Source organism: Anopheles aquasalis, chromosome 2, assembly GCF_943734665.1.
Source record: "Anopheles aquasalis chromosome 2, idAnoAquaMG_Q_19, whole genome shotgun sequence".
Taxonomy (NCBI): domain Eukaryota; kingdom Metazoa; phylum Arthropoda; class Insecta; order Diptera; family Culicidae; genus Anopheles; species Anopheles aquasalis.
In genome coordinates this window covers 75,105,971-75,123,146 of record NC_064877.1, presented here as the reverse complement: position 1 = coordinate 75,123,146, position 17,176 = coordinate 75,105,971, and the positions used below count along the sequence as shown (strand labels likewise).

At 50.9% G+C, this 17,176-nt stretch overlaps 1 protein-coding gene across 1 annotated transcript in view; it reads left to right on the top strand.

The window, feature by feature from the left end:
- Window positions 1-9,003: 9,003 nt before the first annotated feature.
- LOC126570873 (protein O-mannosyl-transferase TMTC2) overlaps window positions 9,004-17,176 on the top strand; it is a 131,518-nt gene continuing 123,345 nt past the window's right edge. The window contains exons 1-2 of the mRNA XM_050228937.1: window positions 9,004-9,175; window positions 15,547-15,940. Of these exons, the coding sequence (XP_050084894.1) occupies window positions 15,918-15,940 (23 nt within the window). The 5' untranslated portion in view covers window positions 9,004-9,175; window positions 15,547-15,917. The remainder of the gene's footprint in view (window positions 9,176-15,546; window positions 15,941-17,176) is intronic.

Below are 17,176 nucleotides of genomic sequence, written 5' to 3'. Positions count from 1 at the left end.
ATATTCACTCACTCGCTCACTCACTCAGTCACACGGAACTAGCTCTGTAAAGCGATGAAGCGCGCGGTGTCCTGCCCCCGGTTGGAAAATGCTTGTCCTTCAAGCGAAATGGACGTGAAGGTATGCTTTTTGGGATATGTGTGTAGCTGTCTGGCAGCATTCCTCTTCTGTCTCTCGAAATTCAGTTGAATGACTCTGAGCTGGGAGATTTTTTTATCATTTTGAAGTGATCCAAGAGTTGGCTCTGGATGCTAGTCTGGATTTTTTTTCGGCGCACCCCACTAACCACCCTTTCGGTGAGATTTGCTGAACATCCATGGCATGCTTTTGATGCACTTCGTGTTCTAGGTTAATGTGCTCTGCACGATGTTGAGCAAGAACTGGATAACAAATAGCGATGGTCTTTCACCGCGGCGACGACGACGACGAATTTGTTTGTGGTGAAAGGTCACGCGGGTACATTGTCTTCAACTCATGATCTCTCGCACAAGGCGGTCTGCAATGTAATTGTGGTCGAGGGAAGGAGGGTTTTTCTTTTATTTTATGCGCAACCCGCACACTGGCAGAGCACTTCGGTTCTCCGGATGGTTTTTGGGGAATGCTAATTGGGGTAACCTTCGTTTCGTTCGAGGTTCGTGTTCTTGGATTTTTCCAAGAAGAAATTTCAATTTTTTCTATATATTTTAAAGAATACCTAAGGGGTGTCCCTTCGCAGAAGATTCACGAACCACCAGCGGAGTCCTCGCTTTCCTTCTCGATGTTGGGGTTCAAAAACAAATAAACAAAGCAAACCATTTTTTTTCAACGGAACTCCGTTCGTGGAGCGACCGAGAGATCGCGCTGGGAAAAAGGATGGATGCGAACAACCCTCAGCAGCATCATAATTGGCAGTAATAGGTCACGATGGATGTGCCTCGAGAAAGGACTCGCAGCAGCCTGTTAGTTGTCACCGGGCACCGCGGCTCCTGTCAGACACGTTCGAGCGTCCGTCCGTCCGTCCGTCCGTTCGTCCGCTCGTTCGTTGGCCACTGTTTATTCCTAGCGCCTAGTGATAACTTCCAGGCAATTACAACTTCCATCCACTCCGATGCGGACCCCAAAGGAAGGGGCTAAGTAAAACAGAGCAGCAGTAGCAGCAGCAAAAAACAAACTGTTCCGCAGTTCCGTGGTCTGCTCGGGGAAAAATAATAAAATTTACACTACATTGCCTGAGACACGATGAACGCGCACCGAAGGAAACGAACCGTTAAGCTAGCGAGGCCGGCCTGGCCGGACAGCATCTCGAGGAACGGGCTAATTACCCTCCAGCAACCACCAACGCAGCACCGACGGGGAGGTACGTTAGGCATAAATTACACTTTTTCCTCGGTTGCCGCATTCTTCGGAGACACTCTTTCTTCTTCTTCGTTTTCTCCTCTAGGGACACGAACACCACGCTCTGTGTCCACGGCGTTTACGGTCCAATTAATACACGCACCCAAGATTCTCGTTGCCCAGACCCTGGGGCGCTTGATAATGGGTTTTGCTTTCCATTCTTTTCCGCCATTTCCGTGTCCTGGCGCGATGAAAGATGTGCAGGAAGCGAAGGTCCGCTAGATGCAGGCCGGCCTCGCTAGGCCGCGATCGGAGTGAAAACAAACTGTTGACGGAAAGGCCAATGGCGGTGGGTGCCGGTGGCTACTTCCTATCTCCCCTTCGGTTCCGTTACGGTACGCACTTCCGGAAGGCGCGCGCGCGCGCCTGTGTGTCTGTGTAACGTTCCATTTACCACGTCATTCCCGCCACAGCGACCGTCTTGATGGCAATGGACCGGAAGCCGGAAGGTGGCCTGCCGCCCGCCTCGAGTTCGCCCCGGGTGTGAGTGACATTTTTCACTTCGCCTCTCGCTCCTTCCGTTTCTCCACCCTTCTCCCTGTGCTGATGTCATTTCTCACCGCATTTCTCATTCTGGCCTTTAACCGGTCGGAGGGGCCTTTGTGGGCTGGTGCTGGTGGTGGTCGCGTCATCATCGCGGTCGTCGCGGTGAATGTCGCGCGTACGCCACGGCTCATTTGTTCTAATTACTTATGCACCCAGAAGGTTGTTTAATTAAACGACTAAATTATTTATCGCCCGCGGGAGCACACGCAGGGAGAAGGACACAGAATTCGTGGCGCTGTCGAGTGGGTTTTGTTGTCGAGAACGGGTACACCGCAGCGACCCGGGAATGTTCGCGGAAAGATGAAATGGTCGCTTCGGTGAAGGTACTCGAACTAGCCCTCGCAGCAGGCGGCCCATCTTCCAGGAGTTTGTTTTCATTTTCCACCGAGCAAATAGACATACAACGTCATCGTCACGGTCGTCGTCAGCATCGTTTGGTGTGTCGGTACACCTTTTCCATGGCGCGCACGGTACGCCACGACACGCCAGTCAATAATGGCTCGCGGACCGGACCGAACCGTACCGGGGTTGAGGGGCAAACAAATGCTATAAAGCCTCGAGACAAACAACCGAACCAACCTCGAGAAACAAGTACCGCTTACGTCCGCGCTAGAGGGCAAACAGACAAGCAGCCATTGTTCCTGTTCTAACCTGTTCTCGGAAAATCCGTGTTGTCTGTTGTCTTCCTTGCCAGTTGTTGAATCATAGTTGAGAATCACGAGCAGCAGCAGCAGCTGTGAGATGGTGTGTTCCACACCGCGGCTAGTGGGCACATTATCGGTTTTGAAGACAACAAAACACCCGAGCAAACATACACTCCGCAGAGAGTGCACGAGCCCCAGAGAACCAGAAAGGGTTCTTCGGCCTTGATGTTTATCAAACGGAATACATAATGCAACAAACTGGCGTAGATGGCCGGGGGCGGAGCGAGGGGGGAATGTTTAATTGAAAGCATTAACGATTTCTTGTTGAAAATCCCGATAAAACATTAAATACCTCGTTAAGCTCGAGCCCGAGTTACCGGCCAGACCTAGCGCTGTCATAAGGGCTTATTGCTGGCTGATTGCTCACTGCTTCTCGTTGGTTAATCCCGGCATCATCATCATCATCATCATCATCAAAAGGAAACAGTGTAATATCCACGAACTTTGGGAGTGGGAATGAAAAGTGGGAAAGTAACAGTCGACGCACATGAAATCCGGATCAACCGACGGGGCAGAATTGGGATCCTTGCCTGTTCCAATCAATTTGCCTTTCTCCCGGAGAGTGAGAGTGAGCGAGCGAAGGACGAGCTGGATTATGTTAGTGTTGCGAGCGCATTGTGAGGATCGCGTTTGATCGTGGTTTGAGGAAGGAGAAAAAAAAACAGGGAACAACTTAGATCCTCGGTCATTTTTCATTCCAGGAGCTCGTGAGAGAACTCCATAATACGTACGAACCGAGCATGCCTTGTAGTGCACACAAAATTTCATTAATTTTAATCTTGGATACTCTCCCCGAGGGGGCCAGTATCGTCGGCAGAAATTATTCATTCGCTTACACGAGTGTCCAAGGACTCTCCTCTCCTCAGTTGACCTTTAACCGCAGGAGCAGCAGGGGCATCATCGGGGTTCACTTCAGTTGCGACTGGCCGTGTCGTGTCGAGTCAAGTTGGGAGCAACATTTTAACTCATCGCCAAACCCCTTCCCTCGGCGGAGATTTCCCGTTGGGCCGCATCGTCGTGATCGTCGTCACCAACAACTTCATCAACCAGCATCACATCAGCACCGACGCCAAAGGCCTGAGGCCCCTTTTTCGGTTCTCGGCACCTCGGCTCGGTGTGTTGTGGCATATCAATTAACTATTCATTGAAGCTGGTTTGGAAGCGAAGGGGGAGAGGGTGCTAGGGATGCAGGCAATCTCCAGCCGGGACCTTGGAACACCACACACCGCCCGTAGGTCGGTCCCGATAGGAACACCTGCGAAGCGGAAGATAATCTATCTCGCCAGCACCGAGCACGGAGGATCGAGCACCGCATACGATGATGATGACGATGACGACGATGATACCGGGCCCGGCCTTCCTTCGGCTTGGGGCTGTTGATGATTTTCCGACGAAAAAGAAAATGGTAAAATATTTATAAAGATAGCAAGTGTTAATTAAACAACTTTGAAGCCGTAGCATCGTTGTGTCTCGGGATGGTCGAGGGCAGGATCAGCTCATTCAAGATCAGAGGTGCAACCCCAACCGTGGGGTGGGGGTGCGGCTTTCCATATTAATTTGTTTCTCCCTTAATCCCTCTATCCTCTCTTGACGCTACTGCTGCTGCTGCCCAATTTTCAACTGGATTACAAACTTTCCCGGATGTCGGAGCCCTCTCTCTCTCTCTCGCACTCTCCGGTGGGAGTTGCTTTCCTCCCTTCCCTCAAGAGCGCCTGGAGGGGTTTGGATGTTATAAATTTTAATGCTACGTCACTTCCACTATTGCCTCCCGGTTGCGAATTACCTGGACTACTTAACGTTCAATCAACGTAGGCGATGAAGCACAACTCACACACGCTCGCAGACACACGTGACTGACTCACGCACACGTCGCGTGGTATTTGGGAGCACGTCGTTGGAATGTGAACACTACCCTGTGCCTACGAGGTGAGTTCTCGTACGCAAATGCGATGCAGCCGGGCTGGAAAAAGTTAGTCATCGCCGGGTACCGCTTGGTGGGCCCCTTGGTGGGCCCCTTCTCCTCCTCCTCATCATTCCCTCAAAACATCCCCCCCTACCTCATGGTAAAGTTTTGCGTGTTTCGTTTAAGTTGGTGTGTCAAAGATACTTCCGGCCGGGTGATCTCTCTCGTGCTGGTGTAAAACTAGTTAAAATTGCATAAATCTTCAAAAAGATTGTGGTAATGAGTTTTGAAACCGATGCCTCGATAGTGTAAAATTGTTGCTTGTATCTAAGGGGTGCCCGGAGGTTGTTTGCCGGAGGACACGCCACGGAAGGCGCCGAACGGAGGCCCAACAGGGGTAGAGAGCGCCCAAAGTTGTTGCTCAAGCGGAACAACTAGTTAGGTGATTGTTGAACCGAAATATTTCGAGAAAATTATGCTCAAACATCGCTCAGCGCACATACACTTCGAGGCTTGCAGAGTGGTGCTTGTCGATGGCGACCTCCATCGTTCGTGGTGTGCGCGTCGCTACGTACTATGCGCGTTCCTTCAAGTGTTGTGCGAAGGTAAACATCAAGACACACTCGTTCGCCGTCTACTTCTCTCTTTCTCTAGAGCATGCCATGCGATGAAACTTGCTACTTATAGTTGTTTTGAAGAGCCTTAGAGCAAAGTAGCACCTTACCATTGGGTTTCTTGTAACGGAGTAGGCAACGGAGTAGGCTCTCTCGATATGGTGCTAGTGATTGCCGCTAGGCTTTGCGATGACAATGCGTTCTCGCAACTCTAAAACATAATGGATGCTTTTACGATAACTGATGCGACACAAAACAAGCAACATGCTAACGCGCCTCATTTTTACTCCGTTCTACCTACCTGGCGGATTCTGACCTGATAGCCCTCTTGGGAAGCGCATAGTTGGTCCATTATGAATGCTGCAGAATCACGGCCCGCCTCAACCCTCCCCCCTCCTGGCGCTGGTTGTTCCAACCCTCTCTTCGTAATTATGCTTCCTATATTTTTAATGTTTTTTCCAACCCTCGTCCACCAAACTCACCAAAGCCACCGTCTCACCTTTCCCAGGACATGGTATGCGCTACGTTCCGGCGGTGTCTGCATCGCGCACTGTGATGTAATTTCCGCGAGCGAGCATCCCTCCCCTTTCCATCCCCCGGGGGCGAGAAATGGCGTTTCGCACTCAAGATGAGCTGATGATGACTCCCCCCCCCCCTCCTTTGGTCCGATGGTGTTGGTGGAGTTGGTAAAGCGCACGACAAAAAAAAAAGAGCGAAAAAAGGGGCAAAATAAAGGATGGAACATGATACTATCCCCGAATGGAGGGGTGGAAAAAGGGATGGCGATGGAAAAAAAACCCGCAATTTTAATTTGCTACAGGGTTCAAAATGATCCCGCCACGTAACGCCGTCTTTGGCGATGCTTACAAGGCTGGCTTACATGGTGCTTGATGCCGCTGTGCTCGCCTCGCTTTCCAAACGCCGATGCGTCGTGAACCACCCTCTGTGTCTGGTCTGTGTGCTAACGATGTCGGTGAAAGCCAGCCCTTCGCATTCCGCTATTCTTGCTGACCCGTGTGAAACGCGCGTAACCGTACCCCCGTACCCATGGACTGCAAAAAAGGGCTTTTCTTTGAAACCCGAAACGAACCCCAGTACCAGGTCCGCACCGTCGCCATCGTTGTCGTCGTCGTCGTCGTCGTCGTTGTTGGTACGCTAAGCATTTCTGTTCCGACCGTCGAAATGCTCGAATCCTTTCACCGTAGACAACACTTCGCCGTGATTAACGCTATCGGGGGCTGCTGGCGACCAACTGGAGCGAACGTTGCAAGCGTTTTGAGCGAGGTCTGGCAGTTTCGTTGCAACATATTTACATCGGCGCCCTAAACATGTATGTTCAGGTATGATGTGGAGGATACGTGGTGAATTTTGTATAATTTACACCATGGATTCCGCGGACCTTCGCTTTATTCCTGGTTTTTGGGTACACGGAACAGCTTGTTCGTTCATTTAACCAGTCCAATTGCCGATAAGTGAGGTTAAGGTGGCGGTTTAACCTCATTGCTGTTCCTGTAACATCAACTGGGGCACGTCGGGATAGGGTTTCTCGACACGTTATTCGATGGCAGGAAGTTTAAAAATACCCAACCCCTTTTCGAGGAAAACATAGTAGTTTCACAATCCGATGCCGGTTGCTATGGTTCTACCTAACCAGAGGTGCCCCTCAGTGGTCCACACGATACGTCAGCACTAACGTCAGTCAGTTCTAGGCGGAAAAGTTCAAATTGCTTTTCCTAGAAGCCTGGTTGGTTGGTGCTGCGATGCAAACAACTGGTTTAACCCGGCTCGCCCAGTAGCCGTACCGCCGGCTACACTGCTTGGCATTGGCATTCGCGGAGTGGAAATCCTTTTCGAAATTTCACGCTGAACTTATAAAGCAATTAAACGGAATGTGTGGTGATTAAAAGAATCGGTGCCGCTTTTTCCAGCTGGAAAAACCTCGCACGGAACCGTGTCGGAATCGGGATCGCTGCTAGTTGCAGTGACTCCACCTCGTCAATAGCGGTTCCAAAAACGATTCTTTCTCCATTTTCCACTTTTCCGGGTGCTGCTGGGGGGTGCATTTCTACCCGCTGCTGCTGAACCGCCTGCTCTAATTGTACTGACGCTCAGAGCCGTCGAACCGGTAAACGGATTGGGTGTAGAACTTTCATCCACCCCTCCATCCATCCATCCATCCAAAACCACCGGCCCCCCATCCATGGTTTAACCGTGCATTAGTGCATCTGCCCCAATTCCTACCCTGCAACAGAGAGAGAGTGAGCGAGCGAAGAGAAAGAGAACGAGTGAGGGGTTGGTCGTGGTCGCGAATGGATGAAGTCGTTTTAATTAAATTAAACCGATGAGCAAACGATAGGTGCAATTTCAGGCCTTGTCGGGTTCGATTAGAGGAATCGGTGCGATCGAATCCGATCCACGCCGGGGGCTTGGATAGACTGAGCTGTGTGCGAGTTCGCGAAGAATTTACAATCCACCGCACAACCGCTACGTCACGTCTGGTGGAATGTGAATGGTGGAGATGGATCGCGGTTTGAGGTGTGAAAAGGATATGCATCTCCCCGACGAGAAGATGGTTGAGATTGTTGGCAGGCTTGCTCGGTGGTATGGAGTGGGAAGCATCTTCAATCGTCTTCTTATCGTCTTGCATTTAATCAATTATATTGTGTTGGTTCTGGAGCGCGATAAGAACTTGGTTATAGAAGCTAGGATTCTACCATTTGGTTCCTACAAGCGATGGAGAAGACAATTGAAAGACTTCTCACTTTAACAGATATTTAAGGATAAGTTTATTAAAAAATCTCTTCTAAGGTCTTGAGGTGATTATCGGCTTTACGCTAGTTTCTGCTGCGTTACGGTTAAGATAGGTTTGAATCTTGAAATCCTGATGACACAGCCCCCCAGCAGCAGCAGCAGCAGCAGCAGCAGCAGCACCAACATCATCTGGTGGCAAAAGCTCGTACCATCTGCCACATTTCTCGCAAAATTTCTCTTTCCACTCTCTCTCCGAACCGGCATAAACAGAGGGTAATGATGGGGGCGACGGAATCAGAGACTAGGTCAGAGCTTCAGTGCTTCCTCCAGCCTCCGGGAGCAACTCGTGGAAAGTCCACCCCGTCCCTCTCTCGTTCTCTCACAGCACCAGGCGTGAGAAAAATCTCACCCAAAAACCCCTCTCCGAGGATACGGCGAGGAAAAATAAACACGGAACGCACGGACCACCGTCATCATCCGGCATTGCTCAGAGAGTCTTGGTCAGACCCTACTGGATCATTCAGTAGACAGCGGTGTGCGAAAGGATGCTCCCAGGAGGAGGTCCGCTCGCTCGGTTGCGAGCGAGTGAGAGTAAGTGAGAGTGTGAGAGGCGAGACGAGAAAACAATGACCATGATAAGAGTGCCGAGGCAATAATCAACATTTACCACCCTCTCGGCGGCTGCGCCCGCTTATCCTACCGGCCCTCCCCCGCGGGTATCCAACGGCATCCTGGTCCATGGAAAACTCACCATTATTCACCACAGCACTCGCCACTCACGTTCACGTGTCATACCGAACGCGATTCGCGGACGGCGCATGCTCCGAACGGATGTTCGAAAGTTCGAAAAGTGTTGTGGTCGTGTTCCGGTGGCACCGCAGAACCGTTTCGTTCGTGCCGGGCCCGTCCGACCAGCCAGCCAGCAGAAGCGAAAGGGATTTGCGCTACGCTCAGCATGTATGAGATGGGACGGAAAATGAGTTCCCTCTCAATGGAAGATTTCGAACATTTTTCACACCACTCTCTCTCTCTCGCGCACGACATGTTCGAATTGTTTTATAAAACGAAACTTCGGCCAAGCGCTCGGGTTTAGTTGCGACCGTGTCCTTACGCCAAAAGGATGAAGGGATTAATGCTCCGCGCTCCGCGAGTGCCGTAGTGTCAGAAACCGGACCGGACAACATCGGTTTTTCCGTTTTTCCTTTGGGTTTTCACAGAAGAAAGTGTTTGTGCGGATTGTCACGTTAACGAGTTGCGGTGGAGTTTTAGCATCAAACAGCACGGTTCGTGAGCTAATCGGCGGGTGGTGAATGAGAAGGGGCCATCCATTTTGGTTTCTCTAGGTCTCTAGTGGGTTCAGCTCCCTAGTGCTCGACAACTCTGTGTGCGCAGCTCCGTGCAGCGAAAGATAAACATCCGAGGAGCCCTGAGACCGAACAGAACTGGGACTGCTTGTGCTGGGGAGTGATGAAAACCCAAATTCCTGACGCTAGCGTGTTCGAAGTCCTCCCCAAAGTCCTAGCAGTAGTTGGCCAGAACGTGAATGATGGAATGGCATGTGCTCTCGTCTACATTCCCCAATATTCTGTCTTCGACCACCGTGTTTCCTACTTTCTTTTCGTCTATTCCAAACATCTGGTGCACGATCCAATGCCTGGCCAATGTTTCCTTGGTTTCACTCAATCCCTCGCTGTTGAGCTGCTGTCGAAGTTGGTTAAGAAATCAAACTTCCTTCACCGTCGTTGAAGATGCATTCCCCCCGAGAGCGCGAGACCGAGAAGAAAGTCATCGAGTCGGTCCGGACCCTCTTCGGTCCATCTGTTACCGAAATCAAGGCTACACCCCATCCTCTTTCTTTTCCTAACTTTCTCGCTTATGTGCACCGTGGAGCACATCTGGTGTCTTGCAAATTTTCCTCATCATCTTTAAAGATGGCTGGAGGACAGAGATTTCCTATCCCAACCGGAACGATGGCGCAGCTCGGCCTGAGCTGCTTGCTTGCGGGTGTAGAGCTTCGCGAAAGCTGCAAGCTTTTAAAAAGGACAAAAAAATCGAATAGACTGTGAATGAAAAATGTGTCAAAAAGGGACAACGACGACGATGGAGACGATGAAGACGATGAGGTGGAGGACAAGGGAGGCATTGACTTGGCCATCGAAGCAACAGCGACGACGAAACGATTCGCCACGCGAGATCCCAACCCACCCTCCAACATCTATCCGGCGAACATCTTGCTTTTCCATTAAAGTGATTGCAGTTTTTCCTGAGGGATCGAGCTGTGCTTTGCTGCCGTTACTGCTGCTCCGCTACTACAGCATCAGCTTCCGCTACAGCTCCAGCTGACAGTAGCAGCAGCATGAGGGAGAGCGAAAGTCGATTGTCGTTTTTCACTTCACTCGAGACCCACGGAATGGGGGGAAAAAAACGTCGAATGACACTTTCGCGTAAAGCCCCCCGCGTAAAGGCGCACAGCTGCGATCGAGCTGGTCTCCCATCGCTTCCGCTGCCTGGTGCCACACACCACGAGCGTTCTTCTCTGCTCGCAAAATTGCAAGATTTATGGTGCCGCTTCAACAGTTCCTTCGCTTCGCTAACAGCCAGTGCGCCGAGGCCGCGAGGGCGAGGTTTGCCGGAACTGAAAAGGCCAAGATGTCGCTCCGAATGGACGGTAGGGTGGAGGAGTGAGCAGGGCAGAGAGGCAGCTGTTTTATTGAAATTGAAAATTAATTAATTTCCCAAGTTGCATCGTTTGTTCGCCGGCATTTCCTACCGACGCAGAGACGACGACGACAACGACACGGACAGGAAGTGAACGCCAAAACGGAATCAGCCAAAACCCTGTGCTCTGTCGAGGGGCAAAAAGTAGAGAAAAACCCGGCAACGGAATCCCCGGTTGGGTTTCTTGTTTCGCTTCTTTGACAAACAAAACCTTTTGGACAATGGCAAAACGGGCAAAAGGGCCAGAAAAGGGTGGAAACCCCTCTTCTACCTAATGGTTGGCAATGCGACACTCGCTGCTGCTACAGAGGAGTCATTAAACGCACGCCACGTCACCCCGAGATGACCTAAAGTGTCCGGGAACTCGAGCATTTTTGTAAAACAACGCCCAATGTGACCGTTTAATTGGGTCCCTGGGGACCTTCGGAACCTTTTCCTGTCTCTCTCCTCCGGGAACCAGTTCCTTGGTCCCGAGCTCCCGGTGTCAATTCTTAAGATGTTCCTCATGCTCATGTTACGGCATGTCACCGGTGACGATGTCGGATGGTACTTCAAAGGTTTCACCCTCAGACAATACATCGGAGTGGCCGCCTGCTCGGACAGAGTACAAGCCTCGTCGTCGTCACAAGTCACGTTGTGTGAAGAAGTTTTGCCTCCAAATACCGCACGTCGTTGTGTCACGACGACGCGGAGGACGACCATGATGGTCACGTTGAGGGAACGAGTTACTAATGGTCGAGGAAGTGATCTAGAGAGAGAGAGACAGATAACTAGGCAACTTGGAAGCGTAGAGTGTCAGTGTCTGTTGCATGGTTGAACGGCTCCAGCAAATCAACCGAAGAGTACCAAGTGCTTAGCCGTGAAATCGTGCCTTCTTCCTAATTTGCAGGCTGCATCCTGCTGCAGCTTATCGCTCGAGAGCACTTCGCAAGAACTTGTGCAGAACGCGCGGATATGATGCCTAATTAGTTATGCTTTTGCATGGAAGTGCTTGAAAAGTGTTTTATGAAGCGGCCGTACCGAGGTGTGCCACCCCCTTCGAGAGATAACGCTGCCAGAAACAATCTGAATTGATGAACTGTTTCTGGAGGGGGGGGGGGGGCGGGAAAAAAAAACCGGCAAACTTTTCACATCAAGCTTCCACTCTCTCTCTCTCTCCACGTTAACCTTGCATCGCCTCGCTCGGTCTGTTGATTGCACAAAATCACTTTAGCTCTTTGGCCACTACGCTTTCGCCCCCGGGGGGTGGAAGGCCTTAAACAATCACGCCAACGGTAGAACAGAATGGTATGCAGCGTGAGTTGATTCCGCAAAACTTTTGCTCCATACCACTACCACCACCACCATCACCACCATTCCAATTTCATATTGGTTTTGGAGGTTTTTCGAAGCAAATAAAATCCGCAACAGCGAGCACCGGTGGTCCCGCACCTTTTTGGGAGCAAGGACAGTGCACCAGGGTACCCGTTGGTGCCAGGAGGAGTCGGCATGGTGCCGGTGTGTTGCCAGATAGCATAAAACAAAGCCGAGGCAAATAATGGAATGGAAATGTATCCCCTATGCTTTGCGTTTATGTGTGTTTTATGGTTTTGTTTGAAGGAATACTAGCACACAACACATACCACCACACACCGAACACACACAATTGGCAACGAAATACGTGGGAAAAGAGAGAAGCCATGCAAAGTGCCACCTTGGCACGAGCCGTGCGGTCTCATGGCAGGATGGGGTGCTTTGGATTGTTCCAAGTTCACGTCTACTACCCTCAACCTCCTTACCATTTTTGAGGGGGAGGCGGCGAATCAGTTGCAATTTTCAAAAACTTTCTCAATCGCGAGATAAATTTATAAAGATCCAGACATAAAAGTGAAGCTCGTTCGCGTGCTGGTGGTGGGCGCGTGGTAAATTCGGAAAACGTGCTGCTTCTTTGGTGGAAACGGTGAAGAAAAAACAGAACAGAAAGAAAACCGGGCACCGAAAAACATGAAAGCCGCCTGTAGCGTTCACGAGACGGGGCTGGAAAATGGAAAATTGTATTCCACAACTTTCCAGATCTGCCGAGCACACATCCACGCACTACGTTTTCATGCTTCGTTTTCGCTGCTCGATTGCCGCACGATTCTTGCTCGCAAATCTTCACCAGCTTTTCGGTGGAGAGTAGTATTGTTTTCCCTTGTCAGTGGCGCTCTGTGTTCTGTTGTGTGCTTAGCGTAGAAGACAGCATCCCTTAGGTTGCTGTCAGAGGAAGTCACCAGGGAGAAAGAGGCAGTGAACGATCGGCGCGTAATTTGCGAGTCGCAATCATTGCCCGAAAGTGTTTGGTGTGAGGAACCAAGTCAGCCTACCAGTGGAGTGGAATGGAACTATTGCCATTGGCTTGGCCAGGGGGTGAATGAAAAAACTTTTTCTTCTTTCGAATCGCTCGCCGCTTTACAACCGTCGAAGGCGATTTCCTCTGTGTTTTCGATACTTTTCCCTTTATTGGATTATAAATTTGGCCTCGAAAAAACAGGCAAAGCGATACACAACAATCTAGGTGATTGAAATGGGCTCCGCTTCAAAAATATGCTGGAAAAAGTTCTTCAATTGGAACTCGATCCGGCCCAGCTGCTGGAATGCCCGCACATTTCCATAATCTTAAAGGAGCCGATCCGAGAAGTGTGTCCCAGTCTCGTCCGGTATCATAATCTCATTCAATTTGCCTTATCGAATCGCTTCATCGATGTGAAGGTGAAGCTGTGAGAGTGTGTGCTGTGTTAAGGGAGAGTATTGTGATGTACGAACGTAACCTCCAACAGACAATCCAATACCGGATTCCGGAACTCGTCCGGTACTCCGTCCGGGATGAAATAAAGCAAGTGACTCTGCTGTGTGACGATCAGTTTCGGTTCGTCTGTCGTGAAAACAGTGTCACCATCGAAGACAAAACACCGACCTCATGGACACGGGGTGGGTGGACAAATTTGCTTCATTTCATCCCCGTTCCCGGGGCCAGTTCCGGTCCGGGGAAGCAAAGGAAAAAAGGGGAAAAGCCTCCGGATTGAAGCGGCTGTCGATGAAGTTTTCGGACTCTTCCCCTCTGCTGTGCTGGTCATTCAATGCCGAATTCTTTCCAAAATAGGGAACGATACGACCGGAAAGGCGGAAGCGGAAAAGCGCAATATCCTTCGTTTATTGTTCTTTCCCTTCTGGTCCGCCTCCGGTCCTGTGTTCTAGCTTGCTTCCTGTGGCCAGGAACAGTCCCTCCAACCAACCGAAGAATCCTGGGGGTGTCCAGAGACGGTCCGCTCCAAGGGGTTTTTCCTTTGTTGCGTCTTGCAAGCTGCCACGCTGGCAACCAGCTGTCGGCAGTGGACGAACCCGCCCTAGGACAGGACACGTTTCACACATTCGGTGTGCAGCACGTGGCGGTAGTCCGGTGCGAGGAAGGAATGGGGAAAAACTTGGATCCAGCCTTTTCCTATTTTTACCGAGTTTTCTTTTGTGGTTGTTTCGTGCAGTGCGCCCGGGAGTCAAGTTCCAAACGTCAAAGAGGAGGCCCTCGCTTTGTACTCCGATTGGGATTGGACCCATTGGATCAGCGCCATTGCCCTTTGAGTCTCATTTAATATTATTATTACCTTTGCCAAGTCATAGCGTACTTCGGAAAGCGCGCTGTTTGGAGTTAGTTTTACTTCTCGCATTTTCTCCGTCGATGTGGAAATGTATATTCGTGATATTGACTTACTCACTTTGCCCTCTCTCTCCCTTCTGTCTTTATCCTCCGATTCTAACACTCTCTCTCTCTCTCTCTCTCTCTCTCTCTCTCTCTCTCTGTAAGAATATTTCGTATCGCTAGTTCGACAAAAGCTTACTTTCGTAGTTGACTGAGTGAACCGCGGACTGGCGGCGTTAAAGGAAACGAAAAACTTTCGGCCATCCCTTGTTTGACGCCAAATGCTGTCGCCTGACGCTGGTTTTTCGGTTCGGAAAATAAAAACATAGCTTTCAACGCAAGAGAGCCGCAACGTAGACTCACACTTGGGGTGGCCTTCAATCCGGTGGCTCGATTGCAAGTAGTTGCCACCATTTTGGGGGGGGGGGGGGGGGGAGAGAGCGAAACGAAGAACAGGAACTAATCCAGAGCTTGGTCCAGAGACGCAGTGCCGCTTTCCACAGTGTATTGGCACTAGCCGTCGAACTTGTCCTAGTCCTCTGCCTGTGAAAAGCTACCTATTTTTGTCGGATCTTAGGACCGCGGGTTTGGCGTCAAAACCAAACACATACACACTGACGGGTGCGCTCTTTGGCAGGAACAAGTTTTAGCCAGCGCGCCGGAGTCGGTCGCGAAAACTTAGACAGAAAGCTGCAAGCCAACGAACGGGCAAGAACTTTGCTTTCCTGGCTTATCTGGCGTGGCGTCCCGGTGTCTGTGCCCGGTGAGGGTGCCGGTCGCGCGCGGCCACGTCTGCCACCTTCTTGCGCACCTGATACACTGCTTCTTGACGCAGATTCCGCCGAAAAGTTGCCAAAAATTTACATAAATAGTTGATGGCGGCAAGCGAAGGTCACGGAAGGGGGGAGCGAAGCGACACATCCCTCGCTGACCTTAAGTCAAGGAAAGTTGGCGAAGGGCAGGTTCTGATCGCACGGTTCTTGTTTTTGACCTGGGATATCTTAAAAAAAGCCGGCACCGGGAACCGGCTTCCCACGATGCGCGTTGACCTCTGTCGCGGAGTGTCGTGTGTTTTAATAGATTTTTGTCCCGGGCCAAAAGTTTCGTAAGATCTCGCGAACAATCCAACAAACAGGAACTTGTGCTAGGAAGAGGGTTCATTCTTGGGGTCTAGTCTCCTTTTTGACCCCTCCCCACCAAGCAGGAAGCGCACTGCGTAATGTTTTGTCTGTTGTTCCGCCAGCCAAATTTATCTTTTTTTTTCTTTCGGTTCCATTCCAGAAATCACTTTCCAGGGGCGCAGCAAAGTTAAAAGTGAAACACCTAGCGAAAGAGAGAAAAAGAAAGTGAAAAGTGTGCGTGTCCCGTGTGTATGTCTGTGTGCACTTTGCGGTGTGAAGTGGAAGTAGAGCATGAAAGATAAAGAGGAGGAAATAGAAGTAGTTCCGTTCCAGTAGCGCCCCGGGCGGTCAAGTCGGAAAAAAGTGGGAAAAATATTCATCCCCTAAACGCCTCGGCGACGGTACTGTGGGCAAGATTTGGGTGCAGAGTGCAGCAGCAGCAGCAGAAGTGTTGAGCGAGCGAGCATGCTGTGTGACCGCCAGTGTAGTATGAGTTGAGTCGCAACCAGTGTTACAGTTTTAGCAAAAGCGATGGCCCAACGCAACAAGTCAAGGTAAGAGTGACGCTTCGCACTTCCAACTGTTCCAAAGATCTGCTTCAAAGGCAGAAGGTTGCTCGAGTTACTGGAACAGAGCTTGATATAAATAGTCTCTCTGGCTTCCAGGTGTTCGTCTGCCAGAATTCAATGAACTATTGAAAGCCAAAAGTGCATCCACCCCCGGGACCTCCAATCGGATACACTTGTGTGTGTCTGTCTGGATCGACCGCAAAACGCAATCCATTTTCCGCTCGAGCAGAAGACCAGGATGGCATTAGATCCGGTTACAAGGATCCACCGTCTCTGCACTGCCGGATGCATGACAAGATGTCATTCCTCCAATCTGGTTTAATTATTTGCGCCACATTGCACACGAATACCCAGGGGGTGGGGGTGCTCTCAGGCAGCACCGGTAGCAGCCAACCAGAGTCACCACAACAAATGCTGGATTGGAGAGTGAGCTTGGAGCTTCAATCGATTTCCTCTCTTGCCACCACCCGGTTGTGGGTCTGGCGGGCGGTCCTATGTTCTGGCCTTTCCGCCCGTTACACGATGTCAGTTCCGCTCATGTTCATTACCATTGCAGTGATCGGGCGATCGGACTGCTGGCCGACCGGCCGGCGTGCAGCCAATTATGATGCCAGGTTTGCCATCCCGCCACCTCATCGACTCTATAAGTCTCGTCTCACGTTGGGTCCGGTGCATGGAATGTACGAGCTTAAGTGTTTCCCAACCGAGGATTACACCAAGCAGTAGCTGGAAAATGGCAGTTCGCTTCCTGCCTTCCTTCCGTGCCTCTCCAAGCTCTCGCTCGTGATCGATCGCTTTAAAACGATTTGAAGCAGGTATCCGGAAGAAACTGGCTTCCCCGGAATGAGAGCCAAAGTGCAGAACCTTGGTCTCATTTTAATAAAGCGGCATTAGCGTTAATCTTTAATTAAAAGTTTTACCCCACCACACATACACGCGAGTACGAACGTGAGCGCGATCTCGGTCACGATGTGCAGCCGGAAGCAGCCGACACATCCGGGACCGGAACGCCCTTGCCTCTCTGGTCCGTGTTCTGCTGGGAATGGATTTTTCTTCGCACGACCACAGCTCCTGATGACCTAGTGCCCAAAACCATTCCCCGATCCCCGGTGTGCAGACAAGCGAGGAAGCATTAACGATGAACTTGGACTGCCACCTGGTGCACCAGCACCAGCGTGATTGTGCATGGTCGACCGACGGATAGCCTTGGAGCAGGCGGGG